Source organism: Toxotes jaculatrix, chromosome 7, assembly GCF_017976425.1.
Source record: "Toxotes jaculatrix isolate fToxJac2 chromosome 7, fToxJac2.pri, whole genome shotgun sequence".
NCBI lineage: Eukaryota > Metazoa > Chordata > Actinopteri > Toxotidae > Toxotes > Toxotes jaculatrix.
This window is the reverse complement of record NC_054400.1, coordinates 18,510,544-18,532,644: the sequence shown is the minus strand read 5'-3', so window position 1 is coordinate 18,532,644 and position 22,101 is coordinate 18,510,544. Positions and strand designations below refer to the sequence as shown.

General features: G+C 42.1%; 1 protein-coding gene across 3 annotated transcripts in view; it reads left to right on the top strand.

The window, feature by feature from the left end:
- bmp1a (bone morphogenetic protein 1a) overlaps window positions 1–22,101 on the top strand; it is a 30,272-nt gene that overhangs the window by 2,452 nt on the left and 5,719 nt on the right. For all 3 annotated transcript variants that reach the window (XM_041042089.1, XM_041042090.1, XM_041042091.1), the window contains exons 2-13: window positions 6,176–6,289; window positions 9,575–9,700; window positions 10,379–10,496; window positions 11,953–12,131; window positions 12,622–12,727; window positions 17,640–17,764; window positions 19,444–19,559; window positions 19,704–19,806; window positions 20,005–20,121; window positions 20,537–20,682; window positions 20,787–20,982; window positions 21,221–21,346. In XM_041042089.1, the coding sequence (XP_040898023.1) occupies window positions 6,176–6,289; window positions 9,575–9,700; window positions 10,379–10,496; window positions 11,953–12,131; window positions 12,622–12,727; window positions 17,640–17,764; window positions 19,444–19,559; window positions 19,704–19,806; window positions 20,005–20,121; window positions 20,537–20,682; window positions 20,787–20,982; window positions 21,221–21,346 (1,572 nt within the window). The remainder of the gene's footprint in view (window positions 1–6,175; window positions 6,290–9,574; window positions 9,701–10,378; window positions 10,497–11,952; window positions 12,132–12,621; window positions 12,728–17,639; window positions 17,765–19,443; window positions 19,560–19,703; window positions 19,807–20,004; window positions 20,122–20,536; window positions 20,683–20,786; window positions 20,983–21,220; window positions 21,347–22,101) is intronic.

Below are 22,101 nucleotides of genomic sequence, written 5' to 3'. Positions count from 1 at the left end.
AGTGAACGTAACAAGTCGCATTTTGGTGTTTGTAAAAAACAAGACGACTTGAGAATATTGTTGTCGTGCTCAACTAATTTGTGATGGCTAATCGGTTGGCCGAGTGGTGACCATTTAATTTAAAATGCACTGAGGGAGTTTTTCATTTCTTGCCACAATTCGTGTGCCACTCCGCCCCAGTGCAGCCAAAAAAAAGAAAATCCTTTAAAAAAACTTTCTCTAAAAAACAGTCACAAAACATGAAATAACTCATCTCTGAAACAGATGTGATGGAAGTGTGCGTTGATTGGAGCGAGCAGTGCAATAACACTGAAGTAATGTCATCCATTTAGGAAGTTAACCAGTGGAAAATTCCTTAGTTTGCAGAACTCCAAACTTGGCAGCATCCCAGGAAGTCATTTAAGACTAACAACCCACTGAGATTAGATCCACTCGTTTTCAAAATGAAAAATGGATGAGAACCAGTCACGCTCATTGTCTTCTCTGCTTAAATTATAATCACGAAAGAAGTCACTGGCCCGACGTGTACGTATGCATTCATTCATGAAGCAGACATCTTAATCTACCATAGGCTCCTGTGACAGCACTGTCTGTCTGTGCAGTCTGTTGAGCGAGTTCAAGCTTTGGTTAGAGGCTTTTTCGTTTGAGCTCCTGTGCTGTTGTGGCCTCAGCTGCAGACAGGGCAACCTGAACACACCCTTCTTCTGTTGTCCTCTCTTATGCAAGCATTTTTTCTCGTCTCCCTGGGCCCCCAGCTCTCTCCTCAGACTGACTCAAGCACTTCACGCATACTGTAGGTCATTCACCTTGTGCCAAGGGGAAGCACGGCTGCAAGGTGGAGGGGCAGGCCAGTCACTCTGTGCCACACCAGCCCAGGTGAGGTGAGTGCAGGCCATTCACGAGAGGGCTTGGCAGGTAATCCCCAGTCTGCTTGCTGCCTCTGAAGAATTTGTTGCTGTCAACACAGACTTGACTTTGATTTGGTCATTTCTAAAACAAGAGCTGGGTTCTTTTGGATTACAATGTTTTAGAGCTCTTATTTTGTTCGCTGAGGCGTCACCCACTTGCTGTTTAGAAAAGCCACTGCAACATACTACATTATAATTACTCATCAGATGGTCACGTGTCAGCCATGAGAGATTTATAATATGACATTAAGATGTAAAACAATCTTCTGTTGAAAAGCACCAAAATGAATTTGTTAACATTAAGTTGACGTGGACCAGTGGATTGTGTTGACCAGGTTTTCTGTGAATTGCCTCCTTTCACCAAATTGTAAAGTTTGGTTTTGTTCATCTTGAGCCTCAGCGCAAAACAGATGACGCTCGTTATCCAGCTCCTTCCCTCAGTCCTGCTCCGGCAAATGTGATGGGCCTGTTGAACTTCATGATTGGGCCTTCAACCAACACTTAAGCAGATGCTTTTCTTTTATCATGGAATTCAGGCCGCTTAACCAAGCCCACACTGGGTGTTTTTTTGTTTTTTTTTTTTCTTCTTACATTACAGGACCCCTGCCACTTCTCTCTCTGCAGGGTTCAGGTGATTAGGGAGCCGATCTATTGGCACGATCTTGGTGCGTTAGTTGGAACAATTTGTTTGTCGTCAAAGCTTAGTAATAACTAATCTTGCATTACATTAATACCAAGTCTGAGTATGGGGCCTAAGTAACAACAAATGCATTTGGAGAGAGCTCATTTGAATGGCTCAAAGGATGCCCAATTAGCCCACAATAATGAGCAGCTTAGCAGTCACTTTTCCATTATTCACAGTGTGTTTTTTTCTAAATAATTCATCAGTGCTATGTTGCTGTTCATCTGGAAGAACTGTTTTTCTCTTCCCTCCACCTGTAGTGAATACATAAGGTGTTTTCTTCAGCTGCAGATAGCTATTATTTATGGAAAGTGTTGAGGGTTGAAGATATCTTCCAGATTTAGTTCATCCACAAACCCGTTTAAACTTTGCTTTGGACATCTGTTCTGAGAAAACCTGCTCTGTCCTCACGCCAGACTGTGTGTGTATGTGTTAGTCTTCTGTCTAAACCAAAAATATGAAGTCTGGATGGTCAAAGTAAGTTTTGTCAAAGGCTGCCTTGTGGCAATGAATTATTCATCTATGTAAGGATCACAAACACTGTGTATCATTGACATTAAAAAGACAAATGGCTGGCGAGCTGATGAGTCATTAGAGGGGGTTCGACTGGCAGTAGGGTATATCAGTAATCAGTGGTAGGGATGAGCTGGGAAATCCAATCTGCTAATGGGCTTGATGGAGTGTGAAATGTTAAAAGGGAGGCAGTCTCTTGCTGTGTGCCCTTTGCAGCTGAACGCTGCTCTCATCTTGTCGGTAAGACCGAAGCTGTGGCGTGGTGACAGTAACTCTGTCTTGATCAGCTGTGGCTGATAAGACTTGTTTTTATTGGAAAATAATTTCTCAAATCTCAGGCTATAGCTTGAGACATTGCTTTCTAATTATACCTTAGTTACCTTTTTTTTTTCTTTTTAAATGAGCAGAGTGTAGACGACTTTTTTCTCTCTCTTCTGCCTTGGGCTCAAATTGCAGTGTTAGGAAATGTCAAGGTAAGCGTTTGCTGAAGAAACAGCTGGTGTTGTTTTTACAGAGGAGAAAGGTACCATATTTACATAACAACAGTCCTGCACAATACAATTCATCATTCCTTAGTTAGGATTATGCGTTTTTTTTCTCCTTCTTAGAAACAGTTTGTCTCAATATTCATGTTGCGCTGGCTTTGCTACTTTTCTACCTTTTTCTCTGCAGTTTTAAACACATAGTGTCTGGAGGGACAATAGCTACACCGGTCAGCATTTGGTGGAAAGGACTGGTACCGAATAAAACCTGAAAAGTGATACTTACACTGTCATCAGATAGTAATCTCCTTAACGCAATACACTATTGGCCTCTATTGGAATTCAAATGCTGCGTTTGTTACCAAACACAGGCTGTGAAAGGCGGTGCCAGGGTATTGTGATGCATTCCAGGCTTACATGTTGGCCGGGCTTTCTCATCCCTCATCTTTAGGTCTTGTGTGGGTAAAGACTGTCTAAAAGTCTCTATAAGCACAGTTAGGAGTAAGCCGTGGCCTTGCAGTAGAGCTGGCCTGCTAAATATAGGCTGGTGCTAGTATCTGTATAGGCTTAGTATTGATGTTTGTGCATGTTTCAGTGGCAGATGTCGTGGTCTGGTATTCACGGAAGGAGATTTATGGGAATAGTCCTGGAGTATTTGACACCACAGAGGTCGAGGCTAGGGCATTACACGAATCAATGGGATTAATTTGATTGAGATCTCATGTGTAATCTGACTGAATACACTGATTGATGGGGGGCAGTCTGAGATGAGAAGGATTATGATGGTTTAGATTAACTAAAAAAAATTTCGATGATGGGGAGAGGGTGGGTTTTATCACACGTCAAATTTATTCAATCCAACATTTCATCCGTCTCTTGTCAAATATTCAATTTAGTCACATTAGTTTGTGTAATATACACAGATAAATGTCTATTTTTGTTGTTGTTGTTGTTTTTGACTAAGAAGAGATGTATGAGGTAGAGCAGCAACTAAAAACCCCACTACTAATACTTAACTATTCTGCATAGATATTAGTATTACCGCTGCAGCTGTTGTCATTTAGGTAATGAATAATGTTTAGAGAGATGCAGCACTCTACTCTGTGGTGATCACTTGCCATCTGCCGCATTCACCGGGCCCTAATCTACAGGACAACACCCGTCTCACTGTGTTTGGACTTTATATCATTACAGCACTCTGGATCTAGATGAGTTTATCACCTTTCTCCATAGCCTGTCCTCAATCCCAGCCCAGAGTTGTGTACAAAAGATTCCTAAAACGTGTGTCTGTGGATAATTAAAGCCAGGAGACAAGGGGATTAATTCACAATCCCTGCGAGTCTTTCCATAAACCTGCAACAGCGTCTCCAGGACAACTGCTGCGCCTGGGGGAAATGAGTCCTAATGCCGCCTGGCTGTGCATTTGCTCACTTCAATCTCCACTGCTGTCTGAGAACAATGACATTGCGGATTAACCGGCCTGTCTCCATCACAGTGGTGGATGATTGGGACTCAGCCATGGGCAGAGAGCACAGCCCTCTGTGAACCTCATGGGGGTTGGAGAAAGCCTGCACCTCGTTATTTAGTCACGGCCTGCACATAACACTGCTAATATGGTGCAAATTGACACTACATGTGAAAAAAAATGTCCTCTGATTGTTGTTTAATTTTTCTCAGTCAATATGGAGTGAAAAAGAGTCTCGGAGAATTGTTCTGGAAATGGCCTTATATGACAGCAACTTGGAATTAATTGTTCAAGTACTGCCTGTTCTTTTCAGCGCTCAGCCAGTTCTGGGAATCAAATAAAAAATGTGACGATAAAAGAGAAAAATGTCCTTCTGTAGTCGGCCTATCTGTCCTATACTGCACGACATCTGGTAGCTTCCCTTTATCAGTGGTGTTTTTTGGCAAGGGCTGTCACTATAGCTGCTGATTGCGAGTTGTCTGTTTTGTGTCTCGTGGATTTGGTCGGTGTGAATAAGTGTTTTTTGCAGGCACAAATTAGAGGAACCCTTTGACCTCTGGAATTTAAACCTGTCCTGTGCGTGCCCTGTCTTGCCAGCAGTGATCTACACCTTTCCTTATTGCTGTCATTAGCCTCTAAACCCAAACACGGTCGTTCTGCTGTGTGTCCTCTACGACCTGCAGGGTGGAAGGCTGGCTTGCATCCACCAAATCCAACTCCAGATTGTTTCAATAATGCTCCTCTGGTGAATAGGGACACGAGCCAAGTGTTTTTTATCTTTCTTTCTATTGTGCTTTTCATCCCTTTCTCTCTTATCTCAGTCCTCTGTCAAACTTTTATACAAGTGCAGGAGATAAAAAAAACGTTCCTGTGTATGCTAAATTTTTTACAAAAAGCTACCTATGAGCTGCCTCAAAACTAACTACACAAAATTAATATTCTTGGGTTATTTCACAGCAAGCGTAGGTTGTATTGGGGTGACACACCAAAGATTTACCGATTCGAACTTTCGGCAAACACAACCACTGTAAATTGCTCTCATTAACTGTATAGTTCAGTGGTTCTCCTGGCTTCTTATCCTTCAGGGTTGGTCTCCCCTCCACCACACTAACCTCCGAACACACATACAGAAGGCTGTCATTTTCTTTCTGCTCCACATCTGCCTTTCCTATTCAGAGCTGCGGTGTGGGCAGAGGGGATATGCCTTCTTCCTCTCTTCCCTTCCTGTCTCTTTGTCGTCTACTGTTCAGACATGGGTCACAGTGCCATCACTTTTCTTCTTCTCCCCCTCTGCCTCTTCCAAATGCACCCCACCTCCATCACCTCCAACAGCTCCCCCACCTCCTCTCCCCCCAACTCCTGCACACAAACCGGGCCATAAATTCCGGAAACGTGCTGGTGTTAAAAGCCTGTAAAACTGAGCACCCTGTCTCTGCGGAGAGGACTCCCAGCTTATCCTCCACAGAAATGGGGCATTTAGTAAGGAATTCCATAAAGCACATTCCTCATAAAGTGGGACTGTTTGGTTATTTTTCCCTCTCCTTGGCCTCATTAAAGAGCTATTACTTGTTCAAGGTGCCCCACATTACTCCACCGAGGTAACGTCAGTGTCTCACTGTATCATATCTGATAGCTCTCATTAACTATCCAAGGGTGTCAAAGCACACAGTGTGAGTTTTGTTGTTTGGTAACATCTGGACTCAACTTGGTTCAATTAATCATGTCTCACGGTTTTGGTTTCATAGTTCATGCTCTCTCTTCTTTGCATGAACCTTCACAAGCCATGTGCAATATGTTGCTTACATTTCTATCCTGTAATTTGGAGTTGAGACAATGTGGCCTTTCCTGTTATCCAAACAGATATGGCTGTTTCGCATCTCTATTTCTGTTTCACCGCAACGAAAGGGTAAACAGAACAGAGTCAAGAAAGGAACGAAGTATATATTTTTATATGTATGTTATGCACTCTAGGCCTTCCTCGAGTGCTTTGACTGGGCCTTCATGCAGCCTACTCAGTCTGAGCAGCAGGAAAAGCTCGAGGCTACTGGGCGGCGCAAACCAGTACATATAGTGGAATTGCCTTACATATTGTCTGACCTGCGCCATCTTTGTTTGTCTGTTTCAGCTGCCTTTCTGGGTGACATCGCTTTGGATGAGGAGGACCTGCGGTCGTTTAAAGTGGACAGAATAATAGATTTGGCCCAGAGAACTGTCCAGATGGTCAATCACACAGATACAGGTAATAACACAACAGGAACCACTTCTTCAAACATTACAACTTGAGGTGATAATTCATCATGGGAACACTGGGGTTAAGTCTTCAATAATTATATACAAGGACATTTTTTACCTCTCTAACACTTCAACTGTCAAGCCATTCAGATCCTCTCCAGCTGATCAGCAGTAGCACCTGTCTAATATCAGCTTTGTGTTTTTCATGAGCTCTCTTTAAATGCTTATCTCCACAACTATCATGTTGTCACCATACATTGCTACACCTGCATCTCCATGTTGAACAGTAATTGCTGGGCTTTGTCAGGGTCAGCATTGTTCTTAAAATGAAAGACAGTACTTGAGCAACAGCTGTGAGTCAACAGGGACCGATAGGCTCTGCAATCCCCTAAACTATAGGTGAGCATGACCCAACAAGTATGTGCAGGTTGCTGTTTGTGCTTGAATGGTATCACTTTGCTTCTTTCTTCTAGAGTTAATGAGCACGTTGAGGAAAAGAGACATTTTGCAGGATTAAAAATACAGTTCAACTGGTCTTAAAATATCTACCAAGCAAGATTGATTTTCAGACTAAATAGTAACCTCTGAGGCAGGGAGTGAAGAGGAGACTCGTGGCTAAGGACTGCAACAGAGACAGACTGTGTACACACTCATCTCTGAATATCCATTTGTCCACTTGAGCAGGTTAGTCACAGCACATCTAATTGTTGTGTAGTGAAAAGGCTACTCTAATGTTCAAAATGAAAAACACTGTCAGTATAGTGACATTACATAAGTCTCTTCTTTAAAAGCACATGAAGCGCGGGTGCAGCATTTATTACTAGTTTTGTTTTGTTCCCATGTAGCTTCCCTAAGGCTGCACAGACAATCTTTCACCTCAGAATATGCGGCTCCTAATTAGGAGTAAAGATAATCTTTACACATAGTTGTTTTCTCTTTATTAGGCCACCATGAATGCCTGAGGGGCACAAAAATCAATTAAATGTCCAAAGAGTCAAACATTTCAGTCAACACATTACGTATCTTAAAGGAAAGTCAAGTTTCATAAAAAATCAGTCCAAAAAGTGGAGAGTAGAATAAAATATTTTTTTTTTGTGTTCACCTTCCACTCTTTCATTAGTTCTCAGTATTTGCACATCATGATTATCAAACATGTCATCCATATTTAAGGAAAAAACTCAGGTCACAATTCTAATTAATTTCATTTGGTGCCAAAGAATCCAGTTTGTGGATCTCAAACATTTCTCAACACAAATTTAGTCTGTCACGTTCCCTCTCTGGGCAATAAACTGGCATGCCCTGCATAAACCAGAGAGAAGGGACATTGGGTTAAATAAATAACATGATTCCAAGAACAAGTGTTAAAACCTTTTAATGCTAAAAAAAAACTTGATTGTGTAACTATGAATGAAGATGGTAGATGGTAGATTTAATCATATTATTGTAATCTTCCTCAATTTTTGTCTCCCCAGCACTCTTTGTTATCAGTTAGTTGAGCAGATTTGGCTGTTATCAGACTTTTCCTCAACACATGCACAAGTGTACGTGCTAATTGAGCTCGCCAGGCTGCTAAGATTTACTCCTGCAGACTGATATTCAACAGAACACATTGTTCCAGCAAACTAAAAGACTTGCTGCAAACTGTGTCCTGCATGTTAATCAAATTTAGTAAGAAAAGATGAGGGCATGTAGTCGCACAGCTTCAAGTATTGTTATAGAACAACAGCCATTGTGCAGGATGTGTTGAAACCAGATGTCTGGATTTGTGTTTTTGTTTCTCCAGCGATACTTGTAGTGTAAAGAACAATTTTATTGTGAGAACAAAAAAAAATTTGACTCGTGGCCTTCATCAGGGTCATCCAGGTGATGTCTGTTCTTTACATGATGAGTGTTGCTTAAGTTTTGACCCATTCAGACCGTTTCCCTTCTTCATACAACATTGAAGTAGCTGATGTGCCAGAGGTCCCTACTCCACTGTTTCCACAGCAACCACTTAAAACCATCACAATGGATAGATGTCAACATGTTAATATATTGTTAGATTAGCATTTTTATAAATCCTGAACCAGTGACAGGCGTCTGTGTTCAATGGGGATTCTGCAGAATTTTATTGAAGTCAAATACAGAAGTCAAACAGCTTTGCCCAAAAATGAAGAAACTGAGTGAAATCAGCTGTTGAAGCTCTATCTGGAAAGAAAACCTGCAGTGTCCTTAACTGTATGACTTCAGTAAAATCATGACATCTTCAACATCAACATACCCATCAAATTCACACACTGCATAAATGTAAGGATCTTTTTCAGCAGTTCTCACTGTCCTGCTGAGAGTTACTGTTCCTCCTTTTAAGGAAAGGATTCACTTCTGCTTTTTTAACAAAGGGTATATTTTTGTGTGATGTTGTAACATAGCATACGTAATCAAATTCTCAGAAGTATATAACTATTATTCCTGGGTGTGATTAAGAGTACAAGAAAACATGTTGATGGTGTCTTGCTAGTTCACCATATTTCCTGTTGAAAGGGGATTTTGCAGCAGGAAACGCATTGAAGAACCGCAGTATTTCCAGATGTAATGCAATCCATAATTGATTGTCTAGAATTAAAATCTAAATGTATGTTTGGCATTTTAACTTGATTTTAGATAATGGGAACACATTATTATAATTCCTCTGTCTTTTTGTGTCAGTTAAATTATTGTTCTAATGACCTAACGCAGAACATAAGATGCCAATTAAAACCAAAGTAATACTTTCATTGGACACTTATTGCAAACTTTTATTTGACTGTTCAAATTGGTGATACCAGATGCAGTTTTCTCTACATTTGCTTCACTTTAAGTCACACTTCTTCTGTGGCATAATGAAGTACAGTAGAGTGATTGTGCTATATGTGGTTCACATATGGATGTTTCTTATTATAATCAGCAGGTTTAGGTAGGAGCTCAGTCTCCATGGTTACTCTGCATTTATGGGTGTTTGGTGAAATTAATTTGAAAGAAGAAAGAATTCAGTTTCCATAAAATCCATTTGTGCTAAACAAAAAGAGCAATGCTGTTTGAACAAATGTCTATTTGAGGAAGTAAATGTAATTTCTTAAATGAGAAACGATAATTGGAAATTCTGAATGGCATCAAACGTTGAATTATGTTCTCATTTGTCACCCGAGCAACTATCCAAAGGTACAGCATGTTTGCTCTTTATGCAAATGTTGGAGAAACGTTTGTTCTGTTAGACCCAGAAATGTATTGAATACGTTATGTTGTTGTTTTTGTTGTCTTAATTCGAAACGCTCAGGATCAACCAATCAGAGTAGCCAAAATAGGCAAGGCTCACGTCGCAGGAAAAGAGCCGCCACCTCCAGACCTGAGCGTGTTTGGCCTGAAGGTGTCATCCCCTATGTCATCAGTGGTAACTTCAGTGGTAAGTAACAATGATTTACTGATCCTCTTTCTAGGGAATAAATTCACACATGTATGTGATGTGTTGCAGCATACATAATCAAAGTTTAACTTAACCTTAACCATTTAAAGGCCACAAATTCTCAGAACTATAAAACATCATTCCTGGATGTGGATAAAATTACAGGAACACAACATGTTGGTGATGTCTTGCTTCTGTGATTCACCAGAACCAAAAACACTAGATCTTGGTAAAGAAATAAGTTGCTGAGGTGTAATTTTTTAGCTGAGAATAACTCTTAATTCCTCAAAATAAACAGAGAAATAAAGAAATACACTGCTGTTATGGCATCTAGTCATGTCTCTATAAATGTCATATTTACTATATGGGAGTTGTGTAGGGTTAAATAAAAGCAAAACAAACAGTGCAATTTTCATATAATAAACATAAGATGAAGAAACCTTGTGAATATTATTATTCAAAATGTGTCCTTTATGATGGTTAACAAAGTGAACAGCTTATTTTTTATCTTGTGTTCAACTTTACTTCCGGCAACATCCATCTCTACCCGGCTGAAACATCTTCAAACTGTTGCCAGCTGTTCACTTTTCTATTCAGCTCCCCTTTTCTATAAAATGCTGTGTTAGAGGTTGTTTTTGTCAGCTCCACTGATCCCACCCTCTCTATCATCCCATTCAGGGAGCCAGCGAGCCATATTCCGCCAAGCCATGCGGCACTGGGAGAAGCACACCTGTGTGACCTTTATTGAGAGGACGCAGGAGGAGAGCTATATTGTCTTCACCTACCGACCATGTGGGTGAGTCAGTGGGGTTTTTTGCTCCCACGTGATGGAACTGAACAATGGTCACCTTCTGTCGAGCCTTCGTTATCTGCAGCTAATTATTTAGCGCCTTAGTAGTTTCCCCTGCCTCCTTCTCAGCAGCCTTTCACCATTGTTCATCCTCTCTGTTCTCACAGTCTCTGTGTGAGTTGTTATTTTAGCCCCCTACCAGTCCTGTAAGAGAGTGCCATTCAGCGGACAGGAATGTTTCCTGTGTCTCATCATCACTCACTGAGCACTTGTGTCATACATGGTGTACAGAACTACACCCAAGGGAGAGACTTCCTCAGCCTCTCCACAACCCTGTTTACCTCACTCCACTGAAGTTATATTCAGTGTCCACTCAGCGTTTCTCCTTAAACACATGGGAAGTGCTTGTTTTGGCTCTTTTTTATTGTTGCTAAGCGACTATTGACAACCTGTTTGAACGTGCGGTGGGCTCTTTTATTTAATTATGAAATATTTTTAAATTAAAACACTTAATGCTTTTGGGAACGCAAACCAGTGCAACCTATTAATTTGGGATTTTGAGAAAAAGAGGCCAGAGATGTTAGGAGAGGTATTAGAGAGGTTCCCAGGGGACACACAAACCTAAAATGTTCTTGGTTCCCATGTTTTCAGCCCCGCACAGATTTAGACTGCAAGCTGGAAGCATTATGTCATTACACAAAATGTACCTCTCCCACTGATATGTATCATTTAATACAAACAGCTTAACAGAAAACGGATGCAGCTCATGAAACACAACTTTTTTCCAGCCAACTGCTGATAGCCATTTTTAGCCTGGTAACTGGCCTCTGGAGCAACAGGGATGACATTATCCACGCAGGCGGCAGCGGTTAGCAGTGGGAACGCTTGACTCTGCTGCATATTCAGCAGGCCCCCATCTGTCCTGTGCAAAGTTCAAGGCGTGTCTCAGGAGAGCCTGGCTGGGCTAACAGTAATTAGAGAGCGGCTGTCTGACCCACAGGGCCGTGATGTGTGTGCCCGTCCTGCAGACTCCCACACTGAACCTTTCATGTCATGCTGAGATGGAGCGCTGCAGTCAGCCAGCTTCCACCTTCACTCTCGGCATTTGCATTGGCAGATGGATGAATGAATGTCACTGCTGTATGTGTGGATGACGGGTTGCCATGTACAGATCTCCTATAAAACAGACCAGAGGTTGTTGAGATGATGATGTTCTCATCACAAGCTTCATTATATACAGAACATGCAGAAATATAGTAGCTAGTAGACCTTATAGAGCCAGAGACACATTCCTTCTTATTCTCCCAGCGGAAACATGACTTTTTTTGGCCTCCCTCTGTAGTTTCCACTTGCTTGTTAGTGATTTTTTTTTTCATTTACAAAAACATAAAGCCTAGTCACTATATTTTGGCTTTAGTAACACTGCCCCTCTGTATTTGCGTGTCTGGCTGCTGATTCATAGGTGCTGTTCCTATGTGGGTCGCCGTGGAGGAGGCCCCCAGGCCATATCCATCGGGAAAAACTGTGACAAGTTTGGCATTGTGGTGCACGAGCTGGGTCATGTGATTGGCTTCTGGCACGAACACACGCGGCCCGATCGAGACGAACATGTCAGCATTATCAGGGACAACATTCAACCAGGTAGGAACACAGGACTCATAGCAGTCTCTCAGCAATAATGTTAGAGAGACACAGCGGGAGACAAAATAATGAAAGTCACATATTTGTACACACAGAGTCTGGGCTAAGATCGTAAAAACACACAAAAAAAACAGCAATGGGGAATACAGTCGTCTTCATCTTCCTGTAGGTTTCTGTGGAAAAGTGTTTTCGAGCCACAAATAAACAGCTAATCATGACAGTCAGCCTCCAGGCCAACTTAAAATTAAAGTGTGTTAGTTTTAGCAGACTATAACAGTCAGAAAAATATTATATATAAACATAAAAGTTAAACTCTTTGTAAAGCCTTAAACTTCACTGGCAAACTTGCTGTGTCTTGCACTTAGATAGGTGGTTTGGTTCATTTGTATCTGTAGCAGAGCGGAACTGAATTCACCTTTGACATACATACATATGGGTTCACAGTATGACTCAGCTTCATATTTCAGCTTTTCCCTTTTTCCTTTCACAGGACAAGAGTATAACTTCTTGAAGATGGAGCCAGGGGAGGTGGACTCTTTGGGAGAAGTCTATGACTTTGACAGTATCATGCACTATGCCAGGAATACATTCTCCAGGTAGGAGCCAAACCAAGTTCCACCCCCTGCGCCCCAGACATGAAAACCAGCCTTAGATCGAGTCAGACCAAACTGTTTCCCACTCTGCTGCGACCTTTTAACCCACCATCTTGTTTTCCATATTTTTTGTTCATAGTCTTTTATGATTGTATAGATCTGTAATGCACCAGGTCCATGTCTATGGACTGCTGCTAGAGTAATGTGGCTTGATTCCAAAGGCATGGGAAGAAGAAAGAATGAAACACTTCATTCTCCCCAATAATAAATCACTGGAAAACTGACACGTAGCCTGAGGACAACAAGTTTCGAAAAGCCTCACTGTTACTTGTGTCTGTCTTAGATCTGAATTGTTTTCTCACTCTTTGAGTTCATGTGCAAAGAGACAGAAACTGGTTTCTTGAGAGAAGGTGGGTTTTTAATGAGCCTTTAAGAAGTGGCTTCAACAAAAGCTCCTATTTTGAAACAAGGATTCTCCTTCTCTTGTCTAAGTTTCTTTTGGCTGGACTTTTTTTTTTAACAATCAATAGGGTGTGGGGCCTCAGGGAGACTGGAGGAGCACTAATGTGACTAATGTAATATTTAAGATTAAACTGCTTATTGCTGTATTGGGACCACTGAAGTTAAAAAAACATACACTTGGTGCAAACTTGTAGGCAGAAATCTGACGTGTTTAGTTCCATTTATTCTTCTTCCTTTAGGACCCAGAGTGAATCAGATTAAATCTGTCTGTTTCATGTTTAGCTAAGTTGTTGCTTAATACTTTAGGTTGTACAGTATCCTTTAGACTTTACACTTTTCACTCTCATTGTGTTTTTTTCCCAGCATTAGCAGTATGGCAGTAGGAACACTGAGCAGTGTTTTAAAATTATTAGAAAAGTAAAATGATTCATGTTTTATGTTTTTTTTCTTTAAGGTTAAAGCCAAGTTTTTGTAGCTGTATTGAAAGTGTTTGTCTGGGGTATGCCAGCTCCTTCCCACAGCCTGTTCAAATTAAAGCTCCTCTCCTCGATTCCTGCTGCTTTTTGCAGCAGCAGCAGTCCCAGTAAAGCAGCATTGGTCCTGGAGCTGAACTAGACCAGCAACGGTAGCCCTGCTTTATCACAGCACCGTTTCTGTGCACCACTTTCAAGGCTATGTGAAGCTACTTGTAAAAGTTCTGCTTCCATACCATGAACCACCTCATTATGCTCCTTAAGGTTCTTTGAAGAGGCTTTTATGATTGGGAGCATGATATTCACCCTGGGCTACTGCAGGGGCTCCGATTTATTTCCGAGGTATAAGCTGCAAAGCTTTTTAGCACCTTCATAGCACTAAGGTGTTATTATACAGGACTTGCTACTAATTGTCTTCCTTTCCAAACACAATTTAGGTCAACCATTAATAATCACCTACATATGGTTAGAAATGGAGCAGTGGAAATTTTATTGTCTCAATTACTGTTCCCCTTACAAGGGAAGGAAAACTGTCGGCAAATTGCTAATGCTCTCCAGCCTCAGTAAATAGGTTCACATCACTCTAAAGATGTGTATCATAGATTTTTGACAGTATATAAATAATAAATGGGCATGAAACTTTGCCTGTCCGGCTCGAACCAAATTTGATTCTGAATTTGTTAGATACTGGAAACATGCTGCATGGATAAACTCCTGTTTGTAAAAGCGGGACTGTATACTGAAATGACTCTTAAATTTGTCGCCAGATGACCTCATTCTGTTCTCCCTGTCGGATGCTACAGGAGGCCCTGCCAGATGTTGTGCTGTCATTCAGCCCTACACGGGGGTATTGCGGCCCCAGAGGAACAACCTTACTAGGGAAAGCCACATGACAAACACTGATCAGTCTAGGCTCTTACTCTAGTCATCTCAGGCTGTGGTTAATTCGAAGTGTTATTTACCAGCTGGGTAACTGCAAAGCCAAAATAGATCTCTTGGGAGAAGTTGACTCAGATTCTGCTTCTGAGTCATCATTGTAATTACAAAAGCATCACTACACTCATTGCAAAGTGGCTTCTTGACAACCTGTCCATGTACAATAAATTATTTTGTAAGCTGTAACAACCAGACTTTACATAAAGTCCTGTAAATGTTATGGTTACCTCCTACTGCCATGTGCAGGACATGACTTCAGTTTTAGTTTTGTGTACCAAAGCTTCATTTTGACCCTTGCCTCTATTGCATAGATAAACAAAATGAGAGAACCTTTGGTACAGCTGCAGGAACAGTCTCTCCAGCTATGCAGCGTTCTACCTATAACAGGAATAGTTTTGACAGCTCTTAGTAACTCAGAGTGTGTGTAATGTGATCTCTGGGCACACGTAAGTCAAAGCAAAAAAACAAGTGAGTCCAGACTATGATCATTACTACCTCAAGTCTGATATGAGAACCAGCTGTTGGCCGTCCTTTTGTTCTTACTTGGTCCTCTGTGTCAGCTGTATATAGATTTCTTTGTTTCTTTCCCAAATTTTCCACACCACCAGCTCTCCCATGTGCTGCGTTACTCTCAGTGTATGGGCCTCTTCGCAAATCCACTGCCATGCGTCAAACAGATTCTGGGAAGCAGAGAGGGAATCTTTGTCTAAACGGAGGCTGGGGCTGGGTGTAGGCCAATGTACAGAAATGCCTGGCGGCATCCAAACTTTAGGTCAAGAATGCTCTGCACACAGAATGGAGCTGAAATTGTGCACATTTATTTGTAGAACTTGATTTTGTTTGGTTTTAGTGGTAAATACTGTACAGGAAAACAGGAAAATAAGGGAAAGGAGAGGTGTAGAGTAACATCTGGTATGAAATAGAACATGAAACGTTATACTCCAAAACTTCTTTTTCTTCATACAAATGACAGCTTTATCTTTCTCGTAGACCTTTAGGTTTACAGGATCCTTTTGGTGAATGGAATAAAGTCCATCGCAAGTGATAATTTCTTTGAAGGTGTGTTTGAGGATGATTTTATCTCATATTGGATTTTAGTCAGCTCACAGCTTAAAGACAGGATGTCAGTTTCATCATTCTTAGGTCAAGATTTAGACATAAGCTCATGATCTCGTAAATTCATGGTATGCATCACAGTTTGCTGCACAATGGAGCCCCAGAGACCTAAAGTATGTTTATGCCGGGTAATCCGCCCTGTTCTGTTTTCTCTCCAGCTCCAGCTCTGTTGCTGTCCTAATTCTTGGAACAGTGTTGATCAATAAGACTGTTTAGATGTGAGAGGGGCCTGGCTGCCACTACTGGGAAATGTTTCACAGAGTTGTATTAGCTGACAAGGGGCTCCTGTTAGCTTTGCACAAGTCATTCCAAGCACTTTTTCTTGAGCGCTGATTGGCTGATTTACCTGTGCCAGTGTCTTTCTTTGTTACCCCATTGTTAGCCAGTGTGTTTGGTCGGTGTTTTACAGTAAATCACCGTGGGAAGCCAGGGCCTTTGCCGCTGGTGTTGTTCAGAAGATTTCATGGCTTGTCTTGATGTTTTGCTGTGTCTCCAGGGGACATGCAGGGCTGATCCCCGTGCTTTTTGTCTGGGGTGTGTTATCCGACCCACAACTCAGCCTGCCCCCCTCCTTTGCACCAGAGATATTTTTCAAGAGTGGTGCATGGAGCAGTGCCAACTCAAATAGAGACCTGCCAGTGTGCCCTTTGTCTGGTCTGACACTGACTGGAGTGGTGTTTTTCACGGACGGCCAGCATACGGGCTCCTTGAAGCTCACAGACAGACAGGCAGGCAGGCAGGCAGGCAGAGTCTATACTGTTAGCTCAGGCTGCTCTGTTTGCACATGCCTGGCGTTGATAGGCATGTCACCATGGGAACGGCCAGGGAGCCAGGCCGTTGCTCGCCAATACTTAGAGAAAAATGGAGATGATAAACTAGCAAAGTGTCAAGTGAAGCAGCAGTGAGAAAGGAGTCTTTCTGGACTTACTGTTCTGTTCTACCATTTTTTCAAAGCTGTGTAGATGCTTTACCTGATCGTTTTTCATACTCTTCATTCTGCACTGCGAAATCCAACTAGAAATGTGGCTGTTGTTCATGTTCCCGCCTTCACAGCTTATGCAATTCTTTTTGATCGCTCTGTAACTGTGTCGAAGGTTTGAGGCTCTTAGTTTGGGTCCATCTGCGGGGCAGACGTGTGTGAAGAATGATCTTAGCGTTAACCTCAAAATCAGACCATGTGACCCCGACCTCAAAGGACGGCTGTGATAAGTGTCTGCAACTGTCCATCTGTTGCCTTTTAGCCAGAGAAGTTCCAAAGGAATCAAGGAGTAAAAATTTATTACTTTTTAAACAAAAGAAACGAATATAATTAATAACTCATAGCATCTTGTGTCTTCACATACACACCCTTTTTCCACTGGTAGGTGCTATGTGGAGGAAATGGCATAAAAGAAGTACCAGTGAAAGAGAAAGAAAATCCCTGAGCGAGAGCTAAGACTGTCAATTGTTAAAATAAGATCACAGTTTTAACATACCCCATTAGAAAGTGATGGATGGGTTGAGAGTAAAAATGTGTCAACCACATCCTGATAAGTTACATATTAAATGAGTGTTTATTCGGAGTTTGTAAGAGAAGTGGTCCCAATGATCTAATGTTTATTACAGTACAAGCATTTGGGTTTGTACCTTTAGTGATAATACTCTTGTGTCTACATGGGTGTTTAATTGCTAATCCAGACTGAATGTGAGCTCTTGTCTGGCAGTTGGATTTTTTTATACTTTTTTTTCCTTTACCAAACTAGCATAGTTTGTTTGGCTTAGTCAAGACTGGCACGACTCATTTTTATCATGGTATTTAGAAGTCTCAGTCCTTTAGTAGCAGTTAATAATATGTTTTGTGGGGTGTATGTATGTTGGACTAGTTTGAAGGATTGCGTGTATCTGGGTTTCATGCAACATTAACATCAGTCTCTCCTTCTGAATTACAGAGGCATCTTCCTGGACACCATCCTGCCACGCTATGATGTGAACGGAGTGCGACCACCCATTGGCCAGAGAACCAGACTGAGCAAAGGGGATATCGCACAGGCACGCAAACTCTACAAATGCTCCAGTAAGACCAAATGACAGATCCCGTCTGCTATGGGTTTTTCCTGCCTATTTTTGCATGTGTGCGCAATACAGCCCTGAGAGAGAGGTCTGCCGCTCCTTCTGCCTTCTCCAGATGCAGCTCACACTGTAGAAATAGGCAAGCATCTACTATTGATGTGGTGTGGTTACTTGGCTACAGCGTCTGAGACTCCCAAGCTGGGAGGAGTGTAAACACTACCCAGGGACAGGAAGTTTGTCATCACTCTTTCCCAGATAGACGCAAAAGAACAGCTGGTCTCGAGGAGACAATGACTAAAAGCATTGTTGGGAATCAACGCTCACGTCCACACATCACAGCATGTACAACGTAAACTGTGCAGCTATACACTAAGGAGAGTTATGTAAGCCTGGCACTTTTCCGAACCCCTCACTTTGTTTATGCTTCCAGCGAGAGAGAAGATTTAATGCTGTCGAAGTAAACAGAATTTATAGCATTAACAGATGTACATTGAGAACAGCCTTCTGCTGAATAGATTTGATGTCAGACAGTTAATTGCAGGTCAGGCCAGGATAGTTGAGCTGTCAGCCTCACATTAAAGCTCAATGAATAAACATGACGATGGGTCACGAGAGATGGACCAGCCGGTGCGGTTTTAGGGTATAAACTGGAAGTTTTGAGCTTAAATGGACCTAAATGCGTCTGTGAAAGCTTTCTGTCTCATTCTTCATGGCCATCTCTGTCTTGTGAGGAAGGCTGGATGATGTGGCGCACATTGTGGGGGATGAAGTAGTGAGTCTCTCCACGTGTTCTTGGAAAAAAAATAAATCCTTAAAGAGCCACGGATCTCCCATTCATGCAACATTCATGGAATTGTTTTGTCACCCTTGGTGTGTGCCTGAGTGCTTGTTAATGGTTTAGTATTGGCAGACCCCTGCCAAGCATTATTATTACACACAACTCGTAGCTTAGGGCTCCTCGTTTTATTGCTCAGACACAATCCTCGAGGGAAGCAATAAACGCCAACAGTTGGGGGAGATGTTTTCCTTACTCCTACTAAATGCAGCCCAAGGTAAAGATAACACAGAGGTAATAATGAATGCATACACGGTTCCCGAGATGGATCTCTATCATTTCCTCCCCGTCTTAATTAAACACATCTTTCCCCCACTTGGCAGGAGCCTCCCTCAGTCGGTTCCACGAGGCTATGTTTTGTGTTTGGAATCGGCCTTTGCACACTTGCACACTTAGTTTTGCCAGTCAAACTAAGGGTGGTTTTTCACTGGCAACACGTACATAATGCATCACATCCTCCAGAGGGCTGGTTTATTTATAGTGGGCCAGGTTTATTTTCAGAGGATGCTCAGAGAAAGTGTCTCACACTCTATTCCTTTGTGTGATCATCATCTGGAGTAGGTGGGGGAGGGGAGGGGTGAGGAACGGGGTTGTGGGTGAATATTATCAGCAGATGTGCCTTTGAACATAAAAGAGCTGCCCTTTACTTCACATTCAGTGTTATAATTCCAGCATCAAGCATCTGCCTCTGCAGTGAGATTTCAGGGGATTTACTTCAGGGCTGATGTCTGTCTGTGTAGCTTGAATTAGTGGCTTAGTTGTTTGCAGGCAGAGAGTAATTGGCGGTGCGTCATGCTCACGGCTCCGGCCTTACATGCTGGTCTGTGTGTGTTTGTCTCTGTGCGCAGGATGTGGGGACAGTCTGCAGGACAGCAGCGGGAACTTCTCCTCTCCTGGCTTCCCCAATGGATACTCAGCCTACATGCACTGCATCTGGAGAATATCAGTCACGCCAGGGGAAAAGGTATGAGCACATGGAAAGTGCCAGATCAATTTTGAGACACCTTAAAACAGGCACCACTGACTGCATACACTGAAATAGCTCTGGTAACTCTATTACTTATTTATCCGAGCATGTGTCAATAATCACTCTCTCTTTGTTTTTAAGATCATTCTGAATTTCACCTCCATGGATCTGTACAGGAGTCACTTGTGCTGGTATGACCATGTCGAGATCCGAGATGGATACTGGAGGAAGGCACCACTCAAAGGTCAGTTTAAATTGGAGAGTACTGTACAGTACTGTACATCAAACATGTACATTTATAAAAGCTGTAGGGTAAAGGCAAAGAATTGAGGGATGAAAGAGTTAAAAGGGGACACTTCCATTTGTTTTGGCAAGTCAAACCCAGGAAATACGGTGTATGAATTTACAAATCTTGGTTTACATGTCTTCACCGGTGACCCAGGTCGTTTCTGCGGTGATAAACTGCCTGAGCCAATCGTCTCCACCGACAGCCGTCTGTGGATTGAGTTCCGCAGCAGCAGTAACTGGGTGGGAAAAGGTTTCTCCGCCGTTTACGAGGGTAAGCACCCATTCCACAACCTCCCTGCACTCCATTCCAGCACGTCGCTCAGCTGACTGAACGCATGGCCAGTCACATATCCAACAATGTGCCTAGAAGCTGCATTAATATCCACAGTTTTTGGCTCTCCAACTGCTGATGTGTCAGGCACTTTACACTGCATTAATCAGATTTTGGCCAGCCTTCACATTCAGCTCCATTGTTTCCAGACCATGCAAAGGGATGATGTGTGTTTGTGTGTGTGGGAGCTGGTGGTGGAGGCATTTCATCTAATCCACATTGCGTAAATCAGAACAGTGAGCATACGGTTTTCTGTTTTTTTTTTTAATTTTCTTTTTTTTCAGAGGCAAGTACTGATGATATTGCTATCGAGGGAGCTTAGTATTGTTTTTATTGTTTTTACTGTCATATGCAGCCATCTGTGGTGGAGAGGTGAAGAAGGACAATGGCCAGATCCAGTCCCCCAACTACCCTGATGACTACAGGCCTAATAAAGTGTGCGTGTGGAAGATTTCTGTAGCTCAGGGCTACCACGTAGGCCTTACCTTCCAGTCTTTTGAGGTAAGACATCAGTTCTCTGTCATTTATTAAATCAAATCACGTTGATCATAAGCTTTATGATTAGTTTGACCAACTTTAACCTCAAACCTTCTACTGTTCCTCAGATTGAGAGACATGATAGCTGTGCCTATGACTACCTGGAGGTGCGTGATGGGAACTCTGAAAATAGCCCTCTGCTGGGCCGCTTCTGTGGCTATGACAAACCAGATGACATCAAAACCAGCTCCAACCACCTGTGGATGAAATTTGTTTCAGATGGCTCTGTCAACAAGGCTGGCTTTGCTGCCAACTTCTTCAAAGGTGAGGGGTTTAAGGGTTGTAAAGTCTAAGAAGAGAATGTTCTAGCAATCACTCTGTCTATTATTATCTTATAAGTATTCCTGCACTTTAAGTTTATTTCAGATATTTCTCTTGCACATGCAACTTCGGGTTCTTTGCGACCCTCTTTGCCTGTCTCCGCTGCTGTTTTGGAGGGTTTCTCTTGCCATCGAGCCAGGGGGCCAGCTAACAGGGTCCCAACTTATCTTTGTGTTTTCAGAGATGGATGAGTGCTCCAAGCCGGACAACGGTCGCTGTGAGCAACGCTGTGTCAACACACTAGGCAGCTACAAGTGTGCCTGTGACCCAGGCTATGAGCTGGCTGCTGACAAGCGCAGCTGTGAGGGTAAGTACAGAGAGAAAAGTTACCAATCCTGCTCACCATGTAATTTACATGCTAAAGCACTTAATACAGTTAGCCACACAAATACAATAAGTACAGTCATTTCTTAAGGCCAGAAAAGATACCAGCGATGATGCTCATGCTGGCAGGGCTCTATCTTTTAAATATTTGAGTCACAACAATGCAAGTATTATTTTTATCTCAAATTACAGGTTGTTTAAGATCTAACTATGAGTGTACAAGCTGTACAATGTTTGGTTGACCACTTAACCGCTGTTTGCCCCTAGAGGAAGTCAGCTATCACTGCAGCTTTACAGTGTGTAACAATATTCAGCTTATTCAGTAAGTTTTTAGCTTTGGTAGAAAATATAGAGATGAAAAAACTAAAGACAAGCAGATTAAGTTCAAGGTTGGATAAAATGCAATAACAACAAATTTATATAAACTCACATAAACAATCCCATAGGTACGTAAACAGAGGGACAGAGTATTGCACAGTAAAACAACGAAGAAGGTAGTATTTTACGGTTATAGCTGCATTTACTTTGCAGTGGAAAAAATACAGTGGGTAACAAACTGGTGTCTTACATCTTTATAGCACATAAAAGTAGCTAAATATTGTAGCTTTTACCATTCCACATCCACATCTAATAACTTTACAATCCTCACCAGCTGCAGTGATCAACAGTGCACATTTTATCTAAGAACAGCCAGGTGAGGAAACGGGTACCACCAGTTGTTGTAACATGTTGTGTATT